This window comes from Salvia hispanica, chromosome 3, assembly GCF_023119035.1.
Source record: "Salvia hispanica cultivar TCC Black 2014 chromosome 3, UniMelb_Shisp_WGS_1.0, whole genome shotgun sequence".
Taxonomy (NCBI): Eukaryota; Viridiplantae; Streptophyta; class Magnoliopsida; order Lamiales; family Lamiaceae; genus Salvia; species Salvia hispanica.
The window spans coordinates 25,555,622-25,572,303 of record NC_062967.1 but is presented as its reverse complement, the minus strand read 5'-3'; the positions used below and the strand labels follow the sequence as shown (position 1 = coordinate 25,572,303).

The 16,682-nt window shown below is 37.8% G+C and overlaps 1 protein-coding gene and 2 pseudogenes across 1 annotated transcript; 2 read left to right on the top strand and 1 right to left on the bottom strand.

Moving 5' to 3' along the window:
* Positions 1–2,836: 2,836 nt before the first annotated feature.
* On the top strand, positions 2,837–4,330 carry LOC125209687 (annotated as a pseudogene).
* Positions 4,331–9,725: 5,395 nt separating this feature from the next.
* Positions 9,726–12,684, top strand: LOC125216857 (cytochrome P450 78A5-like). The gene is made up of 2 exons (XM_048118629.1): positions 9,726–10,723; positions 11,749–12,684. The coding sequence occupies exons 1-2, from the start codon at positions 9,818–9,820 to the stop codon at positions 12,352–12,354; spliced, it is 1,512 nt and encodes a 503-aa protein (XP_047974586.1). The 5' UTR covers positions 9,726–9,817; the 3' UTR covers positions 12,355–12,684.
* A 1,660-nt stretch (positions 12,685–14,344) lies between these two features.
* On the bottom strand, positions 14,345–15,719 carry LOC125209686 (annotated as a pseudogene).
* Positions 15,720–16,682: the final 963 nt, after the last annotated feature.

Sequence of the window (16,682 nt, the reverse complement as noted above, 5' to 3'; positions counted from 1 at the left end):
CATGCGATACAAACGTTGATTACTAACATTAGGGTTGTCAATCCTAACACGTAACTCCAAAAGCTCCTAAGACCCTTGAAAAGTCCTCACTCTCAATTAACAGCTTGCCGTTTTAAAGGAAGCTAACTGTAGTGTCTACTAAGTGGATCTAACTCGCTAGAACTCTGTCACAGTTATGAAGCAAGTTGTATTGAATCATACATAATTGTGTCACTCAATTATGAAGCATCATGATTAACTTAGGGAAGAAACAAAGTAAAAACAAAACGGATATTAAATAGAAAACGGAATTGTATAACCAAAGTTGCTACTAACACATCCCTAGAATCCTATGAGTTTAGTTACACATGACCGAATAAACTAAAAACATAGATTGAAGGGAAAACAATTTGAACATAAAACTAAAGCAAATAAAACCCGTAGGTTGAATCCTTGTTGTTCTTGATGTTCTTGAAATCCTTCTCCAACTCCTTGCACAATTGAAGTACTCTAGCTTTTGATCTCTATGAATGTGTTCTTGTTGTATGAAAAACTCTTTTTGATGAAGCTTGAGGTCCTATTTATAGGGGAAGATTATTCCTCATCATAGAAGGAAAAGATCTTCAAAGTTTGGTAAATCTTGGAGCAAATCTAGGGCTGGTCGGATTCGCCGCCTTCCTCCGGCGGGCCGCCGCACCTTGGCCGGCGGTCGCCGCGTTGGAGTCCAGAGACTCTCGACCCTTCGGTGGCGGGACCGCCACATGTCCTCCGCGGTCGCCGGGCGAGACTCTTCTCCTAGCGTAAATTTCCGAGGCGGGCCGCCACATAGCTCTGACCGCCGGGCGCCGGCGGTCGCCGTACAATTTCGCGGCGGTCGGCGGTCGCCGTCTGACTCCAGATTTCCAGACTATGCATTTTTACTCCCCTTTTCGGCTCAAATATGCACATTTCTCACAAAACACGTCAAAATACCAAAATGTATAGAATATGCAAATAATGGACATGTAGAGTGATTTTGATAACAAAAACGGACCAAATAATGGCCTTAAAACAGTGCAAAATCCGGGCGTATCAATTACCCCTCGAAGTATCACCATTGGCCAAACCACATGGATGCTTAAGCATAATCCACATATTGTTTTACTATTTAAATGTTGTTTGGGATAAATGTTTGCGAATGTTATTGGTTGCACATGGTAAAGCATTACCGTACTTTGGAGTACTTACTCTTCGTGCGACCTTCAGACATGCAGGCTTGACGGAGAGATTTCAACTCTTCGTTTGTGGTGGAGAGCTGACCAATGCATTCTCAAAACTGGTGAAGATTTGGATCAGGTACAACAGCTATGAGAATTCTTCAGGCTTTATCTCCATCATTGTTTATTATAGTAGTAATTAATTAGAAATGTGGTTGCAGAAAGAGTGGCGGGAAGAGAAAGTGAGACAGCATAAGAAAAAGAAGACCTCTATGGTTTCTGAATATGAAAGAAAGAAACAATAAGAAGATGCATACGATGAGAATCTTGACGACGATTATTTAACAACGCTCGAGTATGGGAAGCCTCCGGCTTATGGAATGGTACGCTTCTTTTGAATTTTCCCTTTAGTGTTGCCAAAATGATGATAATGAAGTGTTGAGGTATCATGTGTTTCAGAGATCGGCATTGACATGCTCTTGATGCTGTTGACGAACTCTACCAACATTTCATCAATGTCAAACGTATTCTTATTAAGATCAATAAACTCAATCATACCGTTCATTGTGACATGTGGCTGAACAAGGTCAACTTAATGTTGAAGTATTATGATTTGTTTGCGACCCATAAATTCCGAAGTAGCTAAATCTCCTGATGTACGACGTTGAGAAAATTCTTCATTGACAACTATTAAAAGCAACAATGCATCAATAGTGTTGGCCTGGGCTGGGCTGAGGAGTTTAATCAGGCTCCAATTGGGTTGTTTTTTAAACCCAGAACCGGCCCGGGCCCAGGACCATCTGAAGCCCGGCCCAGGCCCAGGACCGGCCTAGGCCCAGACCCAGCCCAGGCCCGGCCCAACTTATGTATTTGCCTTATAAGTTATTTTCATACTAGTATCTTTTAAACTATATATAAGCCTATACAAACTAAATCCCCAAAACTATATTAGTACCATGGAGATTTAAATATAACATTTTGAAATTACAATTTTTCATGATTACCATTAGTTATAGGAGATTCATTTTTACCTAATTTCTTTCTTCACAGTATAGTAGATTGAGTACTAAAATTACTTTGCATAATTATAGAGGTTAATTCTTCCATGATTATAGTGATGAAATAGTTAAATTTTTTAGGTGTATGTATACATATATATATAGTAGATGTGTATCATAATATGTATATGTTACAATAGGTCCATGATCAATTGAGATTTTTTAGGGTAATTGAGAAATGAGATGCAATATCAGCCACTCATTTTTATTAAATGAGTGGTCTAGATTTTGCCACACAAAAAATATTTTTAGATTAATTTATTATGAAAGGGTATAATGGTCATTTCGTGTTTTAATTAGGTTCTTCATCTTCACCAAAAACCCCCAATCCATCTCCCAGTCGCCCTCCACCATCTCCGCCATCAAAGTCCTGAAATCCAGGAACGGATCCCTCGAATTCATCGCCGCCACCAACGCCATGCTGCCGCCGCGCTCTGATTCTCTACCTCCGCCGCCTGATTCTGCCTCCGCCAGCGCGAAACTCGTCGTGCTGGGCTCGAAGAAGAGGCTCTCCCGGTCTTCGTCACCCTCCTCGATCAGGTGGTCTAATTGAGATCGATTAGTTGACATGCTCGTTCTGGCAGACATTGATCCAAACTCACCACCTCCATTCCACCACCTCCGATTCCAATCATGGACGCCGTATCAGAATGGGGAAACACTCCTCTCGCCGCCGTGGACCCCGAGATCCACGACCTCATCGAGAAGGAGAAGCGCCGCCAGTGCCGCGGCATCGAGCTCATCGCCTTCGAGAATTTCACCTCCTTCGTCGTGATTGAAGCTCTCGGCAGTGCGCTCACCAACAAGTACTCCGAGGGCATGCCTGCAACCGCTACTATGGCGGCAACGAGTACATCGACCAGATCGAGAACCTCACCCGCTCGCGCGCCCTCCAGGCCTACCGCCTCGACCCGGCCAGTTGGGGCGTCAATGTCCAGCCCTACAGCGGCTCACCGGCGAACTTCGCCGCCTACACGACGGTTCTCAACACGCACGACCGGATCTGCCATCCGGCGGCCATCTCACGCACTGGTACTACACCTCCGGCGGTAAGAAGATCAGCGCCACCTCGATCTACTTCGAGATCTTGCCGTACAAGGTTGATTCGAAGACCGGCTACATTGATTACGATAGGTTGGAGGAGAAGGCGCTTGACTTCAGGCCTAAGTTGATTATCTGCGGAGGGAGTGCTTACCCTAGGGATTGGGATTACAAGAGGTTCAGATCGGTTGTTGATAAGTGCGGCGCGCTTCTGCTCTGCGATATGGCGCACATTAGCGGCCTCATTGCTGCTCAGGTGCGTAAACATTCGATCTCGATCTGACTTAGTTGTTCATAACTTTACGGTTCAATTTGCTCTGCATATACATTTGCATTTTGTGTTGTGGAATCTGAGTTCTGCGCACTTTCATTGGTGCTTCAGTTGCAAGTATGTTTTATTTAGAGTAATAGAATCTGCGTAATGTTGTTAATTACAACTGGTGATGGAGTTTGTATTGTGGAATCAGAGATATGTGCATTTTCAAATTTCAATGGTTCTTTAGTTGCATGTATATGTTCGATTTAGACGAAATACTCAATATACTAATAGATCTGCATAATGCTGTTAATTACAACTGCTGATGGAGTTTGGATATGCATGTTAATTTTATTTCGTGCTTTTGCCTCAAGTCTTTTTGTTAGTATTGTTGATTCTTGCTATTGTTGATTGTTATAGGAAACGACTGATCCATTTGAGTACTGCGACTTGGTATATTGACAGATCGAAGATGTGATCTACTTCGTGGTGTTCTACTTCCGCGAGCATCACTCTGTGGTGTTCTACTTCTCCAGCAAGGAAAAGGGGAGCCGATCGGATCGAATCATCTGCTCAACAAATTCATCAACGGATTGGGTGAATATCGCTACAACCGATTCAAAATCGTGAATAAAATCGTGAAAGAACCGAGGATTCTGAAGAAGGCGGTGGGGAGATACTCGGTGTGTCTGCTCGGCAAGGCTGTGAACTGCTGCTACCACCGAGGAGCAGATTATCTGGAAATCGATGTCGACATCGGCAGCTCCACCGTCGCCTCCGCGATTTTGCGGCTAGCGTGAGGGTGCGTAAAGGCGGCTACAGTGGATTTGGGGTTCTGAGTGGAGGGGCAGACGGAGGACGAGCTGCCGGAGAAACTATTTTTGCGCGCGGTGAGGATCTTCCAGATGGAGATGAGATCGGCGAATTTTGTAGATGTCGCCACGCCGTTGCCGGTAACCAGTAATAAAGTCTTCCCCGTCAATAGTGATAAACATTGGTTTTATTTCATTTTTCCTTCAATTTGAGGTGGTAATTAAGCTTCTAAAAGTTTGATGATTTTTGTTCCAATCTGCAATGACAATTGTTGAATGTTAATATTAATTCTATGGATTCGATTTCTCTAAAATCGAAAGCAAATTGCAATTAATTTTTGAAATATATGGATGTAGTTTTTAATTCGATTGTGTTGCTGGAATTTTTGAGTTGTGTAGATAAGGTGTTTGTGATATTGCCTAAAATATTATTGTTGACATAAATTATATAAGTTGTTGACATGAAAATGTTTATTTTTGACATGAATTATATAGCTCGTTGACATAATAACGTTTGTTATTGACATGAATTATATAGTTCGTTGACATAAATTTTATGAAAATTGTTGTTGACATAAATTATATAGCTCGTTGACATAATAACGTTTGTTATTGACATGAATTATATATTTCGTTGACATAAATTTTATGAAAATTGTTGTTGACATAAATTATATGTTGACATGAATTTTATGTAAAAAGTTGTTGTTGACATAAATAATATACGTCGTTGACATGAAAATATTTGTCGTTGACATTAATTATTTGTGAAATGTTATTGTTGACATAATAGTTGACATAAATAAAGTTTGTTGTTGACATCGTAGTTGACATAAATAAAGTTTCTTGTTGACATCGTAGTTGACATAAATAACGTTTGTTATTGACATGAATTATATAGCTTGTTGACATAATAACGTTTGTTATTGACATGAATTATATAAGTCGTTGGCATAAATTTTATGAAAAATGTTGTTGACGTAAATTATATGTAAAACATTGTTGTTGACATGAATTATATGTAAAACGTTGTTGTTGACATAAATAATATACATCGTTGACATGAAAATATTTGTCGTTGACATCGTAGTTGACATGAATAATGTTTGTTGTTGACATCGTAGTTGATATGTGAATTATAAGTATTATTTGTTAGTTGTTGACATTTTAATACAAGTTGTTGACATTCGATATTCTCGGTATTGATATGTGAATAGTAAGTGTTATTTGTTAGTTGTTGACATTTTAATACGAGTTGTTGACATTCGATATTCTCGGTATTGATATGTGAATTGTAAGTGTTATTTGTTAGTTGTTGACATTTTAATACGAGTTGTTGACATTCGATATTCTCGGTATTGATATGTGAATTGTAAGTGTTATTTGTTAGTTGTTGATATTTTAATACGAGTTGTTGACATTCGATATTCTCGGTAATGATATGTGAATTATAAGTGTTATTTGTTAGTTGTTGACATTTTAATACGAGTTGTTGACATTCGATATTGATATTGAAGATTTGAATGTTGAAGATTTGAAGATTTGAAGATTTGAAGATTTGAATGTTGAAGAAGATTTGAAGATTTGAATGTTGAAGAATTGAAGATTTAAAGATTTGAAGATTTGAATGTTGAAGATTTGAAGATTTGAATGTTGAAGAAGATTTGAAGATTTGAAGATTTGAACGTTGCAGAATTGAAGATTTGAAGACTTAAGAAAATGATTTCAAATGTATTTTATTTTTGTCCTCTATATTATTAATGAAAAGACAATTATACCCTCTTGTTGACATAATGTGATAGTTGTTGACATTAAATTAATCTTGTAAATTAGTGCCTGAGATTGCATCTCATTTCTCAATTATGCCCAAAAATCTCATCCTAGCAAGACCCTGTTACAATATGTATATAGCAGATCGTTATTTTAGTAGATCTCTCTTAAATCCTGATTTTGTGGGATTATATATAATTATATGGTATTTGCATATATCCTATACCTATATATCCATATATGACACGATCACATGCTAATATTGAGGGTTAATTATGCATGTGTTAATTATGGAACATCTTTTTTTAGTTCCAATTAATTTTTCAATTAATCTTTCCATGATTTAGCCATTTCCCTATATTCAATATATATTTTCATTCTCTACTCCCAATATTCCATAATTCCAATTAATATTTCCATGACTTTAGTTCCAATTAATCTTTGACTTTAACCGTTTCCTTCTAAATAGTGTATTTTAGTTTCTTGATTCCTAAATTTATGGGATTATGTAAATCAATAAATTAATAGGTAAACAAGTTACTTCTTCCATTTTTAATTTTTAACCTTCACGAACTACTTAACAAAAATTATAGATTGACAGTATGTAATTTTGTAACTAAAGCATGCATTAAATTAAGCCCAGGCCCAGCCCGGCCCGACCCATTTACTTACTGGGCTCGGGCTGGGCTGGGCCCATCCATGTCAACCAAAACCCAGGCCTGGCCCGGACCGTTTCAGACGTGGGCCTGGGCCGGGCTGGGCTCAAATGTTGTCGGGCCTCACCGGGCCCGGGCCACTTGACATCTCTAACTGGAACAATATGATGATTTAACCTTGGGTTGGGGTAACAATGATGTGCATACCAAATTTCGTTATAGTATACCGAATTTCGGTACAATATACCGGAATGAGGTACGGTATCGGTATGAAAATTCTCCATACCAAAAATAAAGTATACCGAAGTTCGGTAAAATTTTGGTAAGGTAAAGGTATGACTTTTTCACATATCGAATTTTCGGTATGGTATATGATATGGTGATTTCGATAAGGTATACCGTACGGTTGTTTGTGTAAATCGTATATATTTTGGGGAAAAATAATCTATAAAACTGATTGACATTATTCGTTGTGCATTAATTGGATATAGATAGTTACTTTCTACGTCCGCTATTAGGAGTTCCATTTCTTGGCGGCACGGGTTTTAAGAAATGTTAAAAAAAGTGGGTGGAAAAAATTTAGTGGAATAGGATCCCACTTGTGTATATTAGTTTTAAATGAAATGTGAGTGAAATGAGTTAGTGGAAGGTGAGACCCTATTACCATTTATGGTAAAAGTGAACCGGGACTCCTATTTGCAGACGAAGGGAGTGTATAAAAAGCTAAAAATTTGGAAAAATAAAAAAGACGCGAAAGAAACACAACTCATGAGTCGTATTGGAGGCCAAAGAAACGACTAGTGTCATCGCAGTGGGATGAGCCACTCGAAATGGGTTACGGGCAAGGGAGAAGAGCCATTGTTGCGGATGCTCGGGCTCAACGCTATCAAAAAAGCTCACGTGTTTAGGCTATCCAAGTAGAAGAGGTTATGTTGCTGAAAATTGATGCTTGCACTTAACTCGTAAAAGTGGCCCACCAGATCAAAGTCCATTTATCTCTATGTCCAAAAAAAAAAAAAATTGGGCCGGGCTGTTACAACTTTTTCATTAAAGAGAGCAATTATATTGCTACTACAAGCCTTCTTTTAGTTTCTACTGTATAACAATTCATTCAATAATAATTAAAATATTTATAATCTGATTTAGGATAAATCCTCCTTTAGTCGACCTCAATTTACTTGAATATTTACACAAAACAAATACTACTACTAGGTTCACCAAAAATGAATATTTACACAAAACAAATACTACTACTAGGTTCACCAAAAACCCACCTTCCTACACTCACAACTGCCCCTTCCTTCACAAAACTATCAATCAAATTATTATTAAAAATGTTTTTATTCGTATAATATAGTCGAATTATTAGTATTATATGTGGATCACTGTGCAAAAGCTCAGCATCACAAAAAAATTATTATTTTAATATTCGAAATTCAAAACAAATTGTCACACGCCTAGAGAAATCAAGTGTAGTCGAAACTTGGAATCATGATAAGGAGCGGCTTCCACTAGAAGCTACATTATTGATGCAAATCATAGCCTAGCTGTTTATATAGTTGCAAATAAACAAACAATTAATTAAAGTTTTCAGAGGCATGTATATGATTGGATCGTGCTAACAATTTGGAGTGGCAAAGTAGGATGCTAATTAGTACTACATCCTAGTGGGAAAATAATTAATCAATATTTAATGCGGCGTGGTATCATGTGTCAATCATATTCTCATTTCATTTGATTGGTTCCAACCCAAGTTTATCAATTTCATGATTTACATACACATGATATATACTGCACAAAATCTGAAAAAGCTCCATTCATGTTAGCAAATAATTGGTGCCACTTCAAGTTTTGGAATGGATGTATCAATTATAAATGACTGTTGTTTGTATACGAAATAAAGTTTTGTTTTAGATCATTGTAATTAAAAGTCTCATATCACAATTTGTATTTTTTTGGTAATAATCTCTGCATTCCACTAAATGATTGACCTACATTCTATTGTAAAATTAATAATATAAGAATAGTTTTCACATTTTAATAACTTTCCAATTATTTCATCTTAGCATTGAGTCAAAGTTAGATTTCACACTACAGACGGAAGGAGTACTATTATTTTTCTCTAACCAATATACGATTTATATTCTTGCTTCTCAGTCTAGATCACACAGAAGTAGTTACTTTTCTAATATAAATATTTATTTATTTGAATGAAGAGAAACCTAAATATGGCTATGCATTGCCACCCATGACTCATGAAACATACAAAGGAAGTAAGTCAAATTAGAAAATATATTATAAGACGCACATTAACATTAATTAAACAAAATAAATCTAAAAGAATTTATGTCATATTTCAAAATAATTAAAATACCAACATTATACAATTACACAACTAATCATCCTTAATCATGGAACATGTCAAAATTTAGATACACATTTTAATACTAATAGCATTGACTATAAGTATATAAACTGAAAAAATGTACTAGTACTGTACTTGTATAAAGTCTAATGCAGGAATTCTTGTGGAGTGGAGTACCATTTTGTGCTGGTTAATCAGCCAAATTATATGACATATTCTATGTGGATCACTATTCTAAGATATATATAGCTATTTAATCCACGTAAAGTCCACATAAGGAGTGATTATCACAAGGCCAAAGGATTCGGGTTAGAACCCACCGTGATCCAACCTTTAAAAAGTCCGACATATAGGAATCACATTAATTTAGCAAGAATTATCAATCGCGGAAAATTCCAAACTACACCACAGTTCATAATCGTTACACGATCAAATTTTAAGTTGGAAAAAAAATTCAAGATTCAGCCAAAGTTCATGATATTAGCAACCAAATTCTCCAAATATAAAACCATAAAATTCGAATTGTTAGTTTAATGAAAAGTTGGTGATCTATTTGCCTTAACCCTACCTCTATTTAACAGTTCAATCACACTCCCCATACCTACAATCTCTCTCTCTCTCTCTCTCATTACCAAAAACCTAGCTTTCACACATCTGAAACCCTAAAAAACTGAAAAAAAAAGCATGAAAATGTCATCTGAATTCCTCTTCTTCTTCATCTTTCCCCACTCCTCACCTCTCCACCTCCTATGGCTCCTCCTCCTCACCGCAGTTTTCGGCCTCTGGCTAACCCCAGGCGGCCTCGCGTGGGCCAAATCCCGCACCCGCCCCGCCATTCCCGGGCCCTCCGGCCTCCCCCTCCTCGGCCTCGCCCCCGCCTTCGCAAGCCCCCTCACCCACCAAGTCCTCGCATCCCTCTCCAAAACCCTCGACGCCACGTCCCTCATGGCCTTCTCCGTGGGGTCCACACGCCTCGTCGTCGCCAGCAGCCCCGGCACCGCCCGGGAGATCCTCACCAGCCCGGCCTTCTCCGACCGCCCGGTGAAAGAGTCGGCCCGGGAGCTCCTCTTCCACCGGGCCATGGGGTTCGCGCCGTGCGGGGACTACTGGAGGGGGCTCAGGAGGGTCTCGGCGCTCCACCTCTTCAGCCCGCGGCGGCTGGCGGCGTTCGAGAGCATGAGAAGGGAGATAGGGCTGGAGATGATGGAGAAGATTGCAAGAGAAAATGGTGGGGTTGAGGTGAGGAGTGTGTTGCATTTTGGTGCATTGAAGAATGTGATGATGAGTGTGTTTGGGAAATGGGATGATGGTGGTGATGTTATGGAGTTGGAGGGGTTGGTGAGGGAAGGGTATGAGGTGTTGGGGGTGTTCAATTGGAGTGATCATTTTCCTGTTTTGGGGTGGATGGATTTGCAGGGGGTGAGGAGGAGGAGTAGGGATTTGGGGGAGAGGGTAGGGGTTTTTGTGGGGAAGATTGTGGAGGAGCATAGGGTCATCAAAAGGGAGGATCATAATCAATGTTTTCTTGATGTTTTGCTTGGTATGGAGGAGAATAGGTTGGATGATTCTGACATGATTGCTCTTCTTTGGGTAAGTTTTCTTTTTTTCTTTCTTGAGTTCCTTTTAGGGATAGTCTAGTGTCGAATGTGGGTATTTCTAGGTCAAAAGAAGAGGTTAGCAAAAATTTCAAATCTGAAAATTCGATTTGAACCAAATTGAAATTTGGAATTCGGATTGGATTTTTTGAATATTCAATTCAGATCGTTCAATTTTTTTTGGAAATTTTGGATGTTCGGATCGAACGGATCGGATAGGATATATTAAAATCCAAAATATGAATATAATATATCATATCTATTGTATTTTCGAATTCTGTTATTAATTTTGTGGAATTTTTTTTTTATCCAGCTTCAGATTTTTCGATATTGATTTTTATTATTTGGATTTTGAATTTTATATTTAGATTTTCGGACAACTCAGAGCGGATTGGATTAATTTTTCATTAAACTTTGGATCTTGAATCGGATTGGGTAAAAATCTGATCCAAAATCCGAATGTTCACTCCTAGTCAAAAGTCTGGTGTTCGAATCTCACAAACATTTTAGTAGTGACTTTGCAGTTGCATCTATTTTTTTTTAAGGTGTGGTTCACTTGTGCGATTTGAATGCTTTTGTGTAGAACGTACATGAGTTTTGTGTCTGAAAAAATTTGGCCGTGGGATCAATTGAGATATTTAAAACTTGCTTGTGTTATATGATAAACCTTAATTTCCCTGAATGAGATTTTCTTGCATTTAAATTTAGTGTTTGGTTCCTTAATTTGTTTCATCTAGATAAATAGGTTTAATAGGTCTTTCATGTTTTGTATCACGATCATTATATTAGGATTATGCATAGCTGTTTCAGATTTGCTTTCTCATCTCACTTATATCTTCTTACAAAAGTAGATTCTTCAAATAGATTCGTGGAAATGGAACATGCCCAATTTAATTCGACCACTTTGCGCCCTGTGACAGCAACAATGTGCTAATCATGTGTGTGGGCCTATATATATTTTCGTTGCTCTAAATAAAAATATAATAATATTTTGGGAAACTTTATGTTTTTTTTTTTCAGGAAATGGTATTTAGGGGAACTGATACCGTTGCAATTCTGTTAGAATGGATTCTTGCAAGAATGATTCTTCATCCGGACATCCAAACCAAGGCCCAACACGAAATCGACACCGCAATCGGCGCGAACGCAACCATAATAACTGATTCCGACCTCGTAAACCTCCCTTACCTCCAAGCCATAGTGAAGGAGACACTCCGGATGCATCCTCCGGGCCCACTCCTCTCATGGGCCCGGCTGGCGATCCATGACACACATGTGGGACAACATTTTGTCCCCGCGGGCACGACTGCCATGGTCAACATGTGGGCCATAGCGAACGATGAGAAGGTGTGGGCCGAGCCCACAAAGTTTAGGCCCGAGAGGTTCATAGAGGAAGATGTTGCCATCATGGGGTCGGATCTCAGATTGGCGCCATTTGGGTCGGGTAGGAGGGTGTGCCCCGGTAAGGCCATGGGACTTGCTACGGTCCATCTTTGGCTGGCGCAGTTGCTTCGTACCTTTAAGTGGAGTGCTTCGAGTGTGGATTTATCGGAATGCTTGAAAATGTCCATGGAGATGAAGCATCCACTGGTTTGCAAAGCTATTCCTCGAGGGTTCTTCAACTAATTTGAATTTGAGCGTCAAGTTATGGTCAAAATTGGAATGATAAGAAAGTCAACGAAAAAAAAGAACCAAAAAAATTGGATGTGAAGGACTATGGTATCGATCTTATTGCATGGTGTTTGTTTGGGAAAATGATGTATATATATGAAAAACAATGTGAGGTTGAGTGTGTGCTTTGGTAATTAGTGAGTATTTGGTTTTTAAATGATGTATTGTCATTTATTTTCTTGCTTGTTTTGGTTTTTTCACGATATTGTCATTGTAATTAATTAATGTCATGAATTATTTCTTGTGGATAAGTATATGATTGGTTTTTTTGGACTTTGGTGATAACATTCCTTATGTTGTGGGACAAACGATCGCAATCTTGAACTAAATTAATGACCATCATTAATTATTTTGGGGGAAACAAATCTTGAAGCTTATGCATAGTTTGGACACATTAATATATGATGTACTCAATCAATCACAGTTACAAAAATATAGAGAAAAAAAGAAGTGATTTTTACAATTATGATTGGTTAATACTACTATGTATCAATATGTTTGAATTATTGAATTTTTATTTATTTATTTATATTATAAATTTTTATTTATTTATGTATGAGTGATGACTAATTGAGACTTGCCCAAAGCATAATATTAAGTATGTATTCAAAGCATGTCATGTTTATCTTTTAGCCTTTGGCCGTTTTGTTCGGTGGAAAAAGTTACTACGAATATGATACTAGATTACTTATTTAATTTTTGATAAGTACCATAGGAAATTATGGGTCATATGATCATTACATGATGTGGTTTCATACGATTGAAGAATATGAATCCGAGTCATATGCTTCTTTTCTAGGGAATATAAGTTGTGCTTGCATAAAGCTTAACCACTTTTACTCCCCCCCTTTTATTGAAAATACAAAATTAAATTTTCATCTAAGTGATGAATCATTCAAACTACCAATTCAATATTCACTGAATTGCATTAGATATATATCAACCAATATAAGAGGGTGATTGTAATGTTTTGCATCTTATCCCATCTTGTCGGAGCGATTCCATGATCGTATTCGACATTAGTTTCCACAAATTCTTTATCATAGTACTACCATATAAAAAGTGAAATTCCAAGATTATTATTCCTCCTTATCGATTAAAATACCCATCATTTTAGGCATATTCCTAGCAAGAATAAAATAAGCACGAGGCGATCTCCTATGGGGACACGTGAGAAATTCTAGCCCATATTTAAACTATTGAATCCAAATTGAGGATTAGTAAACTCTAATTGCGTGAATTAATAAGCACTCTTACATGAAAACATCGTTACAAGATTCCACGTCAAAAAATATTTTGAATAATTATTTACGTTCTACATAAATATGGGATTGTGAAGAACTCTATCAATTTTCGAGGTTGATTCTTTAATTCCCCTATACCAAAAAGAACCTATTTTCTAGGGGAAAAAATCACATTCTCGATAACATATATGAATGCGACTTCCATTTCTTTGTTGGCCAAGAATCAACGTGAACACAACAAATTTGTCACACTCCCAACTGTCCTTGTAAGAGCATCGATAACCTAGGCCACAATTGCGGCCCAGCCCCATGCATTGTGGTTGCCAAGAGGCCATGACCGCATTTGCAGTATGAGACCGAGCATGCTGTGCGGTCTGGCCTCGAATGCGGTTGTGTTGCAGGGCATTGGGCCCCACCACAAACCGAATCATTTATTTGATTGTATTTAGAATTTAAATAATGCAATTTTATGAATAAATTATATATAAGCTTTTATTATTTAATTAATATAATTTTAAAATTGGATAACAATTATAACAAGGATGAAATAAAAAATATTTAAATTGTGGTATGATTGGAATTTGAGTTGTTGATGGCCTAAGAATAAGAATGCATCACAGCCAAAAAAAAAAAAAAGAGAATAAATGACACGAATTAAGATGATATAATCATTTTATTTATGAATTCATTCCCCTATTTTTGCACACAAAATGGTATACATGCTTACTAAACAATGCCAAATATGTCACCTCTTTACTAAATTAAATTAGAAGATATACATATTTTTGGAGAGGTACAAAACAGAATGTGCAGAGACTAGTAGTTTCGTATCCATGCCTCTAGTTTATGTTATAAATGACGAAGAACCAACACACCTCACATCCCCGCCTTCAGACATTGAAGATCTGGAACGAATCAACCACGGTTTTCAGCCTATCTTTCATCTTCTCCCATCTCCTCTCGTTCGCTCCTGTTGTCACCGTATAGAACTTTCCTGCAATTGAATTAGCTCAGCTTTTCAATGTGCTATCATTTTTGGAACGAAGCCTAAAGCATTTGAATTTGAACTATGAGCAAGAACGAAGCCTGCTACGTACCATTGTCAATGCAGACGGTACTCAAAGCATGACGGGTGTAGTTTGGAGCTTTCGCAATGAAGTCAAACGTGTAATACGATTTCCCCTCCACGTCGTGCTGTATGATGAGCTTCGGCTTCCTATAATTGGTAAAAGGACGAATACAAAGACACAATTGTGTGTGTTGTAGACATGAAGCTAAGTAAAAAAAACTTACCTCTGATGCCTCAATCAGCTTTGTTTTCTGAGTAGGAGAAGTGAAGACCTTCTGAATTATAGTTTCGCTAACCTATACGAACAATGTTCGAACGAAAAGTCCACAGTTATACGACAGACAAAGCAAGTAGGAAAATTGCCTTGCAAACCTCCTGTGGGGGGCCAAAATCACGAATATCTTGTTTGGCGCTGGGGATTATATTTACACTAACGCTTTCAAGAGGCTCGATAACATCTTGTAGACCTTGTCTTGTCCTTCCACAGCAACCTCCCAATCCAACCAACACGATAAAATGTGGGTAAGATGGAGGGGAAACATTTGAGGATGAAGTTACGATGTAGCACACCTGTCACCCGAAGGGGTGGGTACAGGAAAGTATATCCGTCCTTCTTATCCGTGACAGCCAAGAATCCCTTCTTTGTTTCTGCAGCAACTGAGCCACATCAACGGCATACTCTTAGCACATCAGCCATAAATCTCAAAGGATATATGCTAACGATGATGGTGGTCAAATTGGATTGAAACGATAAGGACAATGATACAGAAACGTAAGAAAATTAGCCTAACTTTGTTCAACAAGTGTGCCATGAAACAACAATGTATCCACTTCAGAAAGATGATTGACGGAAAGTAAATGTGAAGAGTTTATGGCTATCTTACAAGTTGAAGGTAAGTGATGAAATAAAAACTTACAGCTGATAGATAAGCCATGGAGAACTGATGCTAAAAGTGATTTAAGACGAGAACCTGAGTCGATGAGCTCGGCCACAGTTCATATACCATATCTGCTTCAAGGTAAGGGAAAAACTATGTAAACAGGGCCTCAAAACTTACAACTTTTATACAAGGATTCTATTAAATCTATTAATCAACATAGAAAAGCAAAGGGCGCATTCAATGAAGATATGGAACTAATGTATTAATTTGGGATAAAATGAAGAGTAAGTACTCTACTACCAAAAGCTCCATTTTCAGGCCATCCGCATCTTGTCTCTTAACCGTCTCATTCATGGGCCCCACTGTACTTTTCACCCATCGCTTAACTAAGAGACAACATCTGCATTCCTCAATCTTTTAACCATCTTATCCCTTAACTATTCATTCAATTTCATTTTTTATTTTTATTTCCAACAAATTCAATTAATGAAAACACACTTCATTAAATAAAAGAAAATTACAATTTAAAATCCTAAAAAAGATATAAAAAACACATGATTAAAGAGAGTTTTTTTTATGGTGGATAATTTGTGAGAATGATTTGATATTTATAGAAGTGATTGGGGGCTTAAAAATAGAAAATAAAATTAAAAATTTGAAAAAAAACAGCTATAAAAGGCACTCGCGGGCATCACGGATGAACGGGAGTTCGCCAGCTTGCTCTCCTGAACGAGCTACGGGACTAGATGGCAACGAGATGGGAGGCTGCAGCGCTGTCTCGATGCGGTCTCGTCTCGGAGAGACGAGATCGAGCCCGCATCGAGACGCGATGCGGATGCTCTAAAAGCTTGAATTAGTATGACTCCCAAATCCTCAAATTAAACAGCGGATGCAAATTTTTCTCCCAAAATAGCAATAATTTCTTCAACGCAATGCATAAATTTTACTAATAATCTTGAATTTGAAACTAAAGTAATCAGCCTTAATCCGGAAGAAGGATAATTGTAGCTAACAAACAATGGTAGGAAGCAATAGCTCTCAAATGCATGGGAGTGTGAATGCTGATAAATTTCGGATACCTTTTATCAG